At 39.5% G+C, this 15,568-nt stretch overlaps 1 protein-coding gene across 2 annotated transcripts in view; it reads left to right on the top strand.

Annotated features, from left to right (window-relative positions):
• The window catches only part of PDLIM1 (PDZ and LIM domain 1), a 92,756-nt gene extending 77,419 nt beyond the window's left edge, over positions 1-15,337 (top strand). For both annotated transcript variants that reach the window (XM_088476011.1, XM_088476004.1), the window contains 3 exons: positions 5,276-5,427; positions 13,716-13,827; positions 14,916-15,337. In XM_088476011.1, the coding sequence (XP_088332137.1) occupies positions 5,276-5,427; positions 13,716-13,827; positions 14,916-15,102 (451 nt within the window). In that variant the 3' untranslated portion in view covers positions 15,103-15,337. The remainder of the gene's footprint in view (positions 1-5,275; positions 5,428-13,715; positions 13,828-14,915) is intronic.
• Positions 15,338-15,568: the final 231 nt, after the last annotated feature.

Raw genomic sequence — 15,568 nt, forward strand, 5'->3', positions numbered from 1 at the left:
AAACAAGAACATTCATAACATAGATATAAAGAAGGAATCGGGATCCAAGATGTTAAAATCTCACCAAGTGGAGATGCTGCGGTGGATTAATGCTAAAAATTAGCAAAGGGTCCCGGGCCAAAGTTAGCTCGGTACCAAGGCAGAAAACTTTATAGTAGTCCAAATGGCAACAGGATCCCACAAGACGTTCCTCCTGATTCACAAACTTGCACCTCCTGCAACGCGTTTCGGACCTCTCAGGATCCTTCCTCAGGCAAAGGTAGTTTGTGATTAAAAGTCAGATCCTATTTATCCTCTGCAATAATTTCTTATTGGTCCTCCAATTCCCGCTTTTTTTGCGGCAAACATCACGATGACGTCACTTCCGTTCTTAACAGGAAGCTGCTTGCGTTCCATCTATTACAACTTCCTGGAAAAGCGGAAGTTATATGCGTTCCACAGCGCGATATTTTTTCTCTCTGTTGCTGCACCAAAGAAATGCTAGGGGGTGAATACCAGGCTCCAATCGCGGCCATCTTTGCAGGGTTTTTCAGCGAACTTGAAGTATCCATGTAGGTGTGTTCCACTGATTACAAAGCTATGCCGTACTTAGTATTCCGGCAGGGTCCATCCCTCCCTCAGTGGAACACAATTATACACCGCTCCCAGCAGTAGAGGAATAATAAATAGATAAAACAGAAATATAATAATTAATAAAATGAGAAAATATTAAAAAACGTTAAAAACATTGAAATATATAAAATTAATCTAAAAACCATTTCAATTCAAAATCAAGGTTTAAGCCTTTAGGCGAAAGTGTATCCAAATTAAAAATCCACCTAATTTCGCTGGTGGCCAAACGTTTTTCCATATCCTTTGACCGCCAATGTGGTTTAATTACTTGGATACCCCAAAAATTTTTTATATGATTTTCATTTTTATTATGAATTTTTAAGAAATGGTCCGAGAAGGAATGTGTATTTAAACCCTTCCGAATATTATAGATGTGTTCGGACATTCTCAATTTAAAGTTCCTGGTGGTCCTACCAACATAGAACAAACCGCATGTGCATTCTAAAAGATATACAACATATCTTGAATGGCATGTGATGAAATCCTTTATTTTATATGTGGTGCCATTTACTGTAAACTCAGTAATCTTTTTATTATTCATATTAGTTGATGCGGTGGTTCTACACATCAAGCAGCTACCACATCTATGAAAGCCTTTACTCCTTTCGCTGGATTGGTTTGTTTCGGGCAAGACACTCCTAACTAATTTATCCTTAAGGGATGGAGCTCTTCTATATATATAAACTGGTTTTATGGGTAGTACTTCACCTAAAACAGGATAATTTTTAAGTACATCCCAATAATTTTCTCAGTTTGTTTATGGTGGGCACCATATTGTGTGAATTCTCTGGAACCACCTGGAGATAGGAGGTTACACAGGAGACCTCCAGAAACATGGAATAGTTGCTCATGCCACATTCATTAAATGCTGGAGTAATGATTTCTTATACTGAGAAATGGACATATCCATTAAGCCAGTGTTGGCTAACCTTGACACTCCAGCTGTTATAGAACTACATAACCCAGCATGCACTGCTACAGTTTTGCTATTAGGGCATGCTAAAACTGTGGCAGGGCATGCTGGGATATATAGTTCCACAACAGCTGTAGTGTCAAGGTTAGCCAACACTGCATTAAGCTAAACAGCCAAAACTCAGGCGTGTTGGGGAGCGGGTGGTCAGTGATCTTCTCCAAGATCTCACGGATACTCCGCCAGAAGCCAGCCAAGACTGAACAATCCCACCAGATATGCAGTGGAGTGCCCGGTTCCCGACCGCACCTCCAGCAGAGATCAGAGAGATCTGGAAACATTTGGCGGAGAATAGTTGGACCTCTATACAATAGAGACAAAATTTTGTATTGCGTCTCAAATACCTGCATTGAGGAAGAGCTGGCAAAAGTATAACTAAATATCTGAGACCATTGATCCTCCGTCAACTCCCTGTTCAGGTCCCTATGCCATGCAGCAACATAAGCAGGGAAAGTATCGGTGAGGCCCTCTAGACAGGATTGACACGAAATGGATATTAAATGTCTAGGTGGCGTTTGAGAGAGACACATTGATTCAAATGGAGTTGGATCCCACCCATCTTTACGGGTCGGCATCGAGGAGACAAAATGAGGTAGATGCAAAATGAGTTCGGAAGACCCAGGCCTGTTTTTTTATATTGATCTTAGAAATGAAAAGGAATCTTAAGATCACCTGTCACATAAACTCAGTACAGGCAGCCATTTTGTGGGCTGAAGTAAGATTCATGGGACTGCAGCCTATACATTGAATAGAAACCAACGATATTGGTTCAGTACACAAAATGGCTGACTCCTCTGTACATTGCAGATTATATATGAAGGACAAATTTTTGAGCATAGTGTTATCCTTTCCTCAGCCACATTGAGTGGATATAAATATGAGCCCTCTCAGTATTGCAGCCGTGCGCTACAGAGCACAACCACTAACATGGAACATGTTTATGAAGGACCGTAGGATATTCTAGTGATGTGAACAAGAACTTACATTTCCTGGTTACTGGATAGATGTGCATAGTGCTCAAAATGAGAGCTATACATAGTTCAATGGGGAATCCAAAAAGGATTTAACAATTAAAAAGGAAAAAAACAACAACTTTGATTCTAGGCCCTACAATACCATCATACGTTGTATAACATGTACATATTTGGTAGCCTTTACCCAATTTATGCTACCAATCTTTAGGCAGCATCAGGGGCACAGAGTGGGGGGAGCTGGTACTGATTGCTGGAGGGGCCAGGCCGAGGCTGGGCCCCCAGCATGACTTCAATGCTAAGTTGCCATAGTAATCTATTCTTGCTGAGGATAGCGGCAATAATCATTGTAAATGAATGTGCAAAAAATGCAGACATCAATAAATAGGCCCCATAGTCGATTCAATCATTCTATAAGGGACCACTGAAGCGTGTGACCAATTTGTGAATCTGCCAGGTACTTTTTTGGCCAGCATTTGCCTGCATGTACATACCCTAAGCCCTGATTTTGACAAAAATACCTTTTTCATAGCTGAAAAGAGCCATAGCTCATTGCGGAATCGGTATGCAATAACGACAGGCAGGACCCAGGCGATCAGAATCCCGACCACTGGATCCCGATAGGGTTAACATATCGAGACTTGGTGGTCGGTATGCTAACCCTCCCCTCTCCCTACTCTAACCCTCCCTCCCTGGTGCCTTAACCTAACCTCCCCCCTAGTGCCTACATCCTAGCTTCCTGCCCCCTAAACCTAACCCTCTACCACCTCGCTACTTACCTTCGGCATCCCAGCGGTCGTGATGCCGGCGTCTGGATTCTGACCGGTGTTGGTATTCGGGCGCCGGTAAGGTAAGCATCGGCATCCAGACCACTGGGATGCCAAACGCATACCCTCATCGCAACGTAATTGTGACGACATTAAATTGGGTGTGTTGTCAGGATGGTCAGATTTGTTGGATTAGGTTTATGGCATGTCTGTTTATTTTTAAATGATGTGACTTCTGGATTTAGAAAGTATTTGTTCTTAAGGAAAATTGGTTGGGATACCTGTGTGATATGGCTTGTGGAACACCAGTCTAGCCTCCAGTCCAGCCAAATTGTTTACGGTGGATGTCACTCATGGCTTATAACCTTGTATTGTCTGGTCTGGATATCCCATCATTTAAAGTTCCAGCTCATTCTGGGACAAAGTTCCTTGGCAATGTTAAGTTTTCATATAGGTATTTGGTGACCCTAATGCCACAATAGCAGCCTGATGAATTGTAGTGAAGTTCACTATTATGATAGATAATTTTTTTAAGCTTGTAGACATCAAGTAAGAAGATCTACTAATATCATCTAATGCAATGGAGCATAAACTACTGCAGTCAAATTGGGTTTGTCACCTTTACAAATGTTGAAACAGGGCCACTATATTTGCAGACTTTCAAGAGAGTCCTAATTTTTTGCCACTGGAAATTGATTTTTTTACAAAAGTTCAGATTAACTTCTACAGGTTTAGTGGGGATATCATTTATATAAATGTATGAAAATGGGACACAAAAATTAAGCATCATGAGCCATTTGATATTATTTATACTTATTTATTATAATATATGTATATTTTAGTTCCAGGGTATACATATATAATCTCAGGGTAAACTTTTTTTGCAGCTCCCTCTTTTTTTAATGTTAAGTGATCTCTTGGCCAGTCTGATTCACTGACTGTGGATAAAAATATAGGACACGCCAACGGTAATTTAGCTGTATTGCTATCTGGGTGCTCAACAGTCATCTTACTGCATGTTATCACAGTTTTATATTTTTGTTGACCTCTATATATTGCATTGTACATGCACTCTGGCAACCTTTACTTAACTACATTGCTTTATCTGTTTGTCCCTTCTGTGATATTTAGCTGTGTCTTTTTTTTTATTTTTTTTATAATCAGGCTGAATTGTGTACTTTCATTGCCCTAGGATATGACATAGGATATTGTTATGTCCAGGCAGCTACTTTATATTGTCCTAGGGATAAACAAATAAACATCTCTGCCTGATTAAATGAATACATGAATAGCATACATGGCTAAATAATACAAAAGGAAACCATTAAGGGTAAAACCATATAGTTAGTAGAACACAAGCCAATAAATGAAGGCCGTCTCATGGAAAACCATTTTAACACCTCAGTGACCAACTTTTTCTGTGACAAGTAAAATGGTCATAACTAATGCACTTCCATTTTCTTGCGTGGAGTTAAATATATATATGTGTGTGTGTGTGTACATATAGATATATGTATGTATGTGTGTGTGTGTGTGTGTGTATGTGTATATATATATATATATATATATATATATATATATATATATATATAGGACCTCATTTAGAGTAAATCCATCTAGAATACTTTGTGCTGCAGCACAAAATGGTTTGTCCAGTTACAAACTTCCTTCCTTAAAATAACTCATCATCTTGTTGTGATTGTAATAAAAAAAATACAGAACATTCAAGAATATGACCCAGAAAAATGTTTGTACAAAAACCATCTAGGACAATCAGTATCTATGTGTTATCGGTAAGTAAGAAGACTATTTAGAGAGATGATGGATTTTATTTTCTGCAAGTGAGCAAGATATCTACAGTTTGGTCACCTTGCAGTACTCTCCGTATCAACTTTGACGTAAGCTGATCAAGGTGTACATTGATAGACTTATGTTTGTTCTTTTATTATATACAGTGCAGAAAGACCACAGCCGACAAATACTAGACATGTTGACACAGATTCTGAGGTTTACAAGATGCTGCAGGAGAATCAAGAATCGGACGAGCCCCCAAGACAGTCTGCATCTTTCTTAGTACTGCAAGAAATTTTAGAGACTGATGAGACAGGTAAGTAGCCACTAGATTGCCGAAATCTCAATATCCGTATAATTTGTGTCTTTTAAAATATAGATCTTTCTAAATTGTTTGTGCAGATATAGAACAGTATATAAACACACATACATACATACATACATACATACATGTACACACTGCCAGTTAAGAAGGCACTCCGAAAGCCCCCCCCCCAAAAAAAAATAATAATAGAAAAAAAAAAATAATAATAAAAAAAAAAAAAAAAATATATATATATATATATATAAACACACACAAAAAATAGGTAAATAAGGGGAGTGTTACAGTAGATAAAGATGAGGGGTCTATATATTACAGATCATAATAAATACAATAAAAACGCATCACAAAAGGATCAGAGGGTCATTATAATATATTTAGTCTCAAACCAAAGAGTGTTTCTAAAACAAAGGATGAGTTAAGGGGCATACACACTACGCTATTTGCTTCATGAGCGATTATCAGCAAGTGTGTACGCACCATTAATCTTTGAGAAGGAGAAATACAGAAATAAAACTTTCCCATGTGAGTAAAAACCTGTGTGTGCTGGAGCCTTTTTGCAAAAAAGCCTCAACCCAGTCCACCTGAAAGATATGATACAGTTTCTGACGAAATTATGGACATAGAAGGTCTGAAGAACACTTTTTCGTACAGTCGCAGAGATTGCTTGATGGAGGCGTACCAAAGATGGTCCAAGCCAGTGTCAGGGAGAAGGAACTCACAAGAAAATCAGGGGTAAACCTCCAGACCTGGACCCAAAAAATGTTTTATGTAGGGACAACTCCAAAGGCATCGATACATATCTGCTCTCGGAGATCCACAGTTAGGTCAAGAAGAACAGTTTATTTGAATTCCATAAAAAAAAATTTGTTTATATTACCATAATTGTTTTGCCCAACACTGCACCTTGTGTTAAAAACCAACTAATAGACACTTCCAGAGAGGACAGTAGGAAAATGGATTATATATGGGATAATACATGCACTGCATTCGACTACATGACACCAAGGAGGTATGGGGCTATAAAAAACACAAGGCTTTTAGATGACTGCTTTCATACAGGTCAATGTATCTAAGGTGATTTCTAATATAGATAATTTTACAGTATTCCTTATCATACACACATTTTATGCAATACACATAGGTAATGACATCACAATGCATTTCTTTACAGAGGTCTAAACATATTTTAGCATCACTTGTGTGTTATTATAAGAAGTAATTATAACTACATTAAATTAGAAAAGGCAGCTTGTTTTTATTTTTGTTTTAACGTGATTATTCCCCAATAAGAACTTTTTAAATTCCTATCATGATATTAAACGCCATACAGTAGCCACATTTACAAGAGGATATGGGCAGGAAGGGATTACATTGATTTTAAGAAGTAGGAGGAGCCAGTGAAGAATATTACTATAATGATCTATATGACAACACAAAAGAAGAATAAACTAGAAAGTAAACAGTCTGGTTTATTTGTGATTTATGTGTTGGGTCATGCGATACAATTGTTATTGTATATTCTACTCTTCTCATTAGATTAGACTGTTTATACTACAGGTTGAGTCTCCCATATAAAAAATGCTTGGGACCAAGGGTATTTTGGATATTGGAATATGCCGTATTTTGGAATATTTGTATACCATATTGAAATGTCTTAGGAATAGGGCCCAAATCTAAACACAGAATGCATTTATGATTCATATACACCTTATACACACAGCCTGAAGGTAATTTTATACAATACTTTCATTAATTTTGTGGCTCAAACAAAGTTTGTATACATACATGATATTCATTTATGTTTCATATACACCTTATACACACAGCCTATAGGTCATCTTATACTTTATTTTTTATAATTTTGTGCCGTAAACAAAGTTTTTGTGTACATTGAACCATCAAAAATCAAAGATTTCACTATCTCAGTCATGCTAAAAATATTCCGTATTTCGGAATATTTGGATATGGGAGACTCAACCTGTAATAGCAGACTGCATATACTTAGTTCACATCACATCAGTACTGAAAAACAAATTTCACTAATGTACTATATTATTTCCATCGTGCAAAGCTGTGACTTCCGAAAACATACACACGCACCGTATACACTGCACGATCCGGCGTACGCTGCGTGTAACTAAACCACGTCATTGATTGAATCGTCCCATTGGATGTACAGCACATCCAATGCAGCGATTCAATGAATGATGGCCAGGAACGACTGATCTGGTGTACAAAGTATATGATGTGTACAATATATTGTTCCAATCTGTGTTGGGATGATATATCGTACAAAATATCATCATATTGGTGTGTACCCAGCTTTAGTTACAAGCATTCAGCACACCTCAATAGAATATCTGACAAAATTGTCATAATTGTGGTTCTACACCAAAGAAAAACTGGAAAAAAAGATATGAACTGGCAATGGGCAGTTTGGGGCCCATTAAACATATCTATGTATTCAGTTCTTCTTGACATCATCTCTTGACTAATTTCATCCCAGACCTTTCAACCCTTTAACATGACTGCCTCCATCAGGTATAAAATGTTATGCTCCTGAACTTTCCAATTTCTGATTGCAGTCACCTGTGTTGAACTAGTTAAATGAAAAAGTATGTTTTAAATGCACAATGGTGTAATAAAATATATTTATGGTTTTTCTAACTAATGACAAGGATAATAATATATCACTGGTGGCTGAATTTTACAGTACATCTGGAAAGTATTCACAGCGCTTCACTTTTTCTTATGTTACAGCCTTATTCCAAAATGGAATAAATTCATTTTTATCCTCAAAATTCTACACACAATACCCCATAATGACAACGTGTATAGTTTTTTTGAGATTTTTGCAAATTTAATAAAAATAAACAACAAAAAAACTAAGAAATCACATGTACATAAGTATTCACAGCCTTTGCCATGAAGCTCAAAATTTAGCTCGGGTGCATCCTGTTTCCACTGATCATCCTTGAAATGTTCCTACAGTTTAATTGGAGTCCACCTGTGGTAAATTCAGTTGATTGGACATGATTTTGAAAGGCATACACCTGTCTATATATGGTTCCACACTTGATAGTGCATGTCAGAGCACAAACCAAGCATGAAGTCCAAGGAATTGTCTGTAGACCTCCGAGACAGGATTGTCTCGAGGCACAAATCTGGGTAAGGGTACAGAAAAATATCTGCTACTTTGAAGGTCCCAATGAGCACAGTGGTCTCCATCATCCATAAATGGAAGAAGTTCGGAACCACCAGGACTCTTTCTAGAGTTGGCCGGCCGTCTAAACTGAGCAATCGGGGGAGAAGGGCCCTAGTCAGGGAGGTAACCAAGAACCTGATTGTCACTCTGTCAGAGCTACAGCATTCCTCTGTGGAGAGAGGAGAACCTTCCAGAAGGACAACCATCTCTGCAGCAATCCACCAATCAGGCATGTATGGTAGAGTGGCCAGACATAAGCCACTCCTTATCAAAAAGCACATGGCAGCCCACCTGAAGTTTGCCAAAATGCACCTGAAGGACTCTCAAACCATAAGAAACAATATTCTCTGGTCTGATGAGCCAAATATTGAACTCTTTGGCGTGAATGCCAGGCGTTATGTTTGGAGGAAACCAGGCACTGCTCATCACCAGACCAATACCATCCCTACAGTGAAGCATGGTGGTGGCAGCATCATGCTGTGGGGATGTTTTTCAGTGGCAGGAACTGGGAGACTAGTCAGGATAGAGGGAAAGATGAATGCAGTAATGTACAGAGACATCCTGGATAAAAACCTGCTCCAGAGTGCTCTTGACCCCAGACTGGGATGACAGTTCATCTTTCAGCAGGACAACGACCCTAAGCACACAGGCAAGATTTCAAAGGAGTGGCTTCAGGATAACTCTGTGAATGTCCTTGAGTGGCCCAGCCAGAGCCCAGGCTTGAATCCTTTGAACTTCTCTGGAGAGATCTGAAAATGTCTGGCTGTGCACCGACGCTTCCCATCCTGTAAAGAGGAATTGTGAAACTGTCCAAAGATAGGTGTGCCAAGCTTGTGGCATCATATTCAAAAAGACTTGAGGCTGTAATTGCTGCCAAAGGTGCATCAACAAAGCATTGAGTAAAGGCTGTGAATACTTATGTACATGTGATTTCTTTATTTATTTTTATATATATTAAATTAGCAAAATGAATGTATTCCATTTTGGAATAAGGCTGTAACATAACAAAATGTGGAAAAAGTGAAGCGCTGTGAATACTTTCCGGATGCACTGTACATATAGGTTTCAGATTGAAATGACTTTAGACCAGTGATCACAAACATGTATCCATCGTTCACCAACAGCGCATGTTTTGTGGATTTCTTCTTAGGAGCATACTAAGTGGAATAAACATTAAATCGGCCAATGCTCCACATATCCTCTTTATCTACTGGAATTAGCTTTAGAATGTTTTGTAGGACTGAGATGGGAGTGTCCGATTGTCTGTACTGCTAAGTAAGAGTTAAAAGGTTTTTTCCAACAGAAAATTGCTCTAACTTACACTTCATCCTGTTTTTTAAGGAATCTACCAAGCCATATATTTGTACAAAGGAAGTCTGCCATGATGTCAGTCACTCTGTTTGCTTGTTTATGCTGGCCATACACCTTGAGATAAAACTCGCCATCAGACAGACAGACCACTTATCTGACGTTGCCATACTCAGTCAGACCAATTACCTGACAGACTGTCTGATGGTGAGTATATCCGCGGTCAGATTAAAGCAGCAATTATAACATCTTTAGGGCATCACTGGAAGATTTCTCATGCCCGACAGAGCAATAATTGCTGCTTGGTCGTGGCCATACGCTGTGCAATAGTGGGCTGATCGGGCCTATATTTGCACAAAGTATGGCTGCCCTTAGTTAGAAAAGCACATTCCTACTGTAAAGACAGCCTGCTGCATAGGGGTGACAGTGCATAATGGACATATTCAGTACAATCTGTTCAGAAGGAAAATAAAATAAAAAAAGCAAAAGTTTCAAGAGTACATGTGCAGCAAATTGAAATCCTTTTGACCTCTTTAAGTTGCCTTCCAGATTTGTGTCCCATTTAGTCAGGCTGTTGAATGGGGATCTAGTTGTAATCCCGACAGTCAGGATGTAGGTGCTTAGGATGCCGGCGGCAGAATATAGTCACCTGTCAGAATCCCGGCGCCGGCATCACAACCTTCGGCATCCCGACGGTAAGTATTGGGGTAGGGAGAGGGTTAAAGTTAGGTCTAGGGTTAGGCACCAGGGGGAGGGTTAGGGGTAGGGTTAAGATATTGACCAACAGTTGTCAATATCCTAACCCTGTTGGGATGCCGGTGTCTGGATTCTTACCGCTGGGATCTCGAGCGCTGACATTCTGTACCCAACCTGTTGTACTATATGTATAGAGCTAAATTGCATGGACTCACATAAGGAGAACCTGAGCGAAATCTCAGTGAGCCACCAGACCTGCATAATTGTGACAGCATTAATTTGAGACCTTTAATGTATGCACTGCTGGAAAGCCCCAATGACCCATTCTTCAGGTCATAGCCAGACAACTTAGGAAGAGTAAATGACAATTCTCATTCCTACTTTGTCATATATCTTCTATGTCATGTACATCTACATTTATTTATGTATTTAGTAACAATGAAAGAGTCGGCACTCCACGTATGCAGTTACTCGTACTCTGTCCAGGTTCCTTTCTCACACAAAACTCTTCATAGAACCTGTAATATGTCTGGCACTCAGGGTCTTCACATAAGACACAACAGCACATCCTGTATCTTTTCCAATGTTTCAGTTTAGGGAAAGTTTGTATTAAACTTAAATGCTGGAAAACACACAGATTGTGCTATTGTATCATATGTGAAGACCCTTAGTGCCACAATTATGGGGCGATGTATCAAGCCTGGAGAGAGAGAGCGAGAAGCTGATTGGTTGCTTTGGTCAACTACTCCACTTTCAATTCAAAGCGATGCTGGTTAGCCCAGGGAGGGAGCTCCTGGAGCTATTCAATTCAGCGTGATGTTTGGTCCGACTAAAGGGTTTCTTCACGCACCCCCCTGAGGGTATGAGGAGAAACCAGACTGTTTGCTGACTTAGCGCTAACAGCCTCACGGCCGGCACTTTATTCGGAGATCGCTGGTTCTTGCGATTAAACACCCAGGTTAAATCGCGAGAACCGGCATTCTCTAATTTAAAAGCGCACTGAACAGAATAGCTCAGGGTGCTCCCTCCTGGGGCTATTCAGCATCGCTTTGAATTGAATCGCGGTTTATATGTGATACATATATTATAACGATATATGTTACAAAATTAATTTCTCAGTGTGAGATGTATCTTAAGTTTAAACTTAATGGTTTAAATAATGAAGAATTCTCTCCCCCTTTGCCAGATTTTGAGGGCACAGAACATTTATTCACAGGTCCTACAGCTGGACATTTTAGAGATCCAGGTAGAGCATGTTTAGTAGTTCAGTTGCTACAAGTCACATTGGTATGAATGCTGCTCACTCCTGTCACTACACGCTCTATTCCTGCGCTCAGTTGCATGTTCTCTTATTATGAAGGGCAGATGGCCCAGTCATTGTACATGCTGATATTGCAGGGACCTGGCACACATCTGTTTTAAGTTTCTTCCTAAACAAAGCAAGCTTAAAGGACAAGCACTTACTATACATGCAGCCTTAAATAAAAGAGCTTCTAATAACATTAATATATGTATGTAAAAGTTTCAGGATCTTAAATAAGCTTAAAATTTCCTTTTGCCCTTTATACCCTTTTTGTTTGCAAAACCTCCGGTATGCAAAGCTGTTGAAAAACTCTATGGAAATCTCCCAGTTTTACATGGTTATTAGCAGGTTCCATACCCCTTACATTGAGTATTGTACAAATGGGGTCACTCCTCCTGTCCTCAGGAGAGAATAAGGTCCTTTTGGCTACCCTGGATCAAACCTTTGCCAAGGATCTCCAAATATTTCCCCTGGTTAAGATCATAACATAAGTGATAAGAGCATGGTATATGCCACCGAAGATTGATTCTGCCACTACTGGGGTAGCTCACACAGCTTTGCTCCCATTAGATGATGGTGTAATATTCACAGGTCCCATAGAGAGATGGTAAGTTATGTGTCATGAAGAGGTTTTCCATGGTTATGGGAGCTGCCTACTAAGCAGCCAATGGCATTCCTGGCCTGTTGCCCTTCAGAATTATGTAGCATTGAGACCAGATGCAGAAGACTAAGAAATAGGTGGAATATGCTGGATTCCAGACGTGGTCTGCTGGCTTATCTACAAAACTCTAAGGATTTAGAAAACTAGATGCTTAACTGGTTACCCTATAGCTAAGGTTGGATGCTGGGAGGTGTTACAAATAAATCACCCGCTGCATCAAAGCCAAATATGCTTAGAAATGTGAATAATAAGGATCTCACAACTCTGTTTATACCACATGGGATTTTTTTCTGCCACAACATCTCACTATGAGGCTTGCAAGCCGGCAATCTAGCCATTCGCCTCATATGTTTATCAGGCACTAACATGACCTGCAGTCTGCAGTTTATCTACCTTTACTAATAATATTCCCCTGTAGCCAGTTAGACTGAATAATCATTTTGCAAATATTTGCTCTCCCTCCTGATTCTACAGCTGTAGGATCTTCATTCGGTGCCCACTGCAGGTGTAAGGCCTAGAAAATCAGAAAATGCTTGTTATATGTATTTTTATTTTTAGTCTGGACTTGGAGGTTGGCACCAGTTTGGGCCTCCCTGTTAGTTTATATTCATGCTATGACTTTTTGGATTTATGTAAGGAATTAAAGTTGGAACTAAAAATAAGTTTGTCCTCCTAAAGATTTGATATCCACTGCCATGGCCAGGAAAAGATTATTAACTTAAGCAAAACTTTTCAAAAACCGCTTACTCAGCTAAATAGCAAAAGTAAATGTAATGTCATACGGCTGTCAAGGTATGGGAGCGTTACATACACACTAGTGAATGTTATTAGTAAGCCTTTAAATTAAGGCTGACTTATTGTTTGGCTTAGCACTTTTTGCAGCAAGTATTAGGTTGATTTTAAGGTTACTGATATCCAAGTTTGTAAAATTACTTTATACATTTTTTGTTTTTATTTTTTTACGGAAACATATTGCCCATGGATGCAAGATTTTTGGCACTGTTAACATTATACATCTTACTTGCATCTTCTAAATTTCACATATAGAAATGTATAATCTGTATGTGCTAAATGGATTTATAATTAATTTCTATTACTTGTTTCAGGTGAGAAGCCTTCTGGCTTCCGTAGTGTGAGGCCCCCCTCTAATAAAGTGGCAGCCTCGGTGGGCAGTGGACAGAAACTGCCAATCTGTGATCACTGTGGATCTGGCATTGTGTGAGTAGAATACAAGTCTATTTTATTTTTGTGTATACTACATTTCATATACTGTTTCTTGATCATTCAGACTGATCTTTTATTAATTTTCTTTCTCATTGGTAAATCCAATGCTAGGGTTCCCCCTTTAATGCTTCTTAACCTAAACAAAATTTTCCTGCTCAGTCTTTCAACATAAGATAAGATATCTGGGATTATCAATTTCAGCACTGCACTTACTGAGCTTTGTGTTACTGTATTATTCACAGCCAAAATGTCAATGCTCCAACACTATTAGCGATTATGCCGACAAGTTAGTTCTTAGGGCCTGATTCAGTGCCGTTTGGAAGTGCAACTATGTACACAGATTGAGCGATTTTTTACCATTGCATATGCGTATAAGACAGTGCGTGTGCGCTGTGATCACACTAACTACGGACGCACAGAGGCATCCATCGCAGAGTGAGGGACAGGGTGTCAGTGTTTGGGGGTGGTGTTAGGGGAGTGGTTGGAGAAACACAGGCGTGCATAAATTAGCTACTGCGATTGCATACGCGGCTTGAGAGCCCTCTGCGTGTGAGGAGACTTGCAGTGTCTGCGGCTGCTGTAAATTGCTGCGCGAGTGGGCAGAGATTGGTATTGACGTTTATGCGATATGGCGAGATTGGACGGATATGAGTGGGCGGTCTTGTATGCCGGCTGAGCATTGGCAAGTATTGCATATTTTAGCAGCTGCATTCTTTATGGATTCTCAATTGCGATCCGTACTGAATCAGGCCCTTAGTCCCATCAAAGGGCTATAGTTACAAGCTTCTCATCGGGTTGGAGTGAAAAGCAGCACTAACATTCAGTGTAAAGCACACCAGGCTGTACACTGAATGTTAGTGTCGCTTTAAACTTTCATCTCCAGCCCGCTGAGAATATAGCTCAAATTGTGTGACTGTAGTGATGCAAGACTGATAATGTTTTGTTACTAGGTGCGAGACTAATGTATGTAAAAGGGCACAAGCACAAAGCTCGGGAAGGGCAGTCATAGCACCTCTTCAGCCAAAAATCTTCCTAAAAGGTCTTATGTCACACAGTCAACTAATATAACCTTTGTTTCTCAGGGGCATCTTTGTTAAGATTCGTGACAAACCTCGTCACCCCGAATGCTATGTGTGCAGCGACTGTGGCATAAACCTGAAGCAAAAAGGGCACTTTTTTGTGGAGGAAAAGATGTACTGTGAAAAACATGCCCGGGAACGTATGACCCCACCAGAGGGGTACGATGTGGTTACAGTATTCCCAAAATAAACAATTTTTTGTTCTTTTCCGCAACTGTTCTGAAAAACAAATAATTTTTTGACATTTTCTATCCCATTTTAATGCTGAGCGAGGCGTCTGATTACCTGACAGTGACTGTTTGCAGTAAATGCTTTCCGAGAAATACCTGTGGAAATTTTCTACATGATGATAACGTCAATCCAACATCCATGATGTGTTTCATCTTCACTTTTGTTGATATTCAATACAGAAAACCTCTAGTAAACCCAATTGTGTTGTGTGATTTTTACAGAACTATAATATTTCGTTAATTGATGGCAGAAGTGTTACATAAAATGTTATATGGTGCACATTTTTCCCATCTACTCTCCTTAATGGTGAGCCATGAATGTAAAAACTGGTCTTATGTGACGCGGGGGACAAAACATCTCATATCTCCCCAAAGTCCTGCTAATCAGCAAGTGTAAGATTCATGAATATATTCCAAGTGAAAAAG

The sequence above is a fragment of the Taudactylus pleione genome, unplaced genomic scaffold, assembly GCF_031769625.1.
Source record: "Taudactylus pleione unplaced genomic scaffold, aTauple2 ptg000016l, whole genome shotgun sequence".
Lineage (NCBI taxonomy): Eukaryota > Metazoa > Chordata > Amphibia > Anura > Myobatrachidae > Taudactylus > Taudactylus pleione.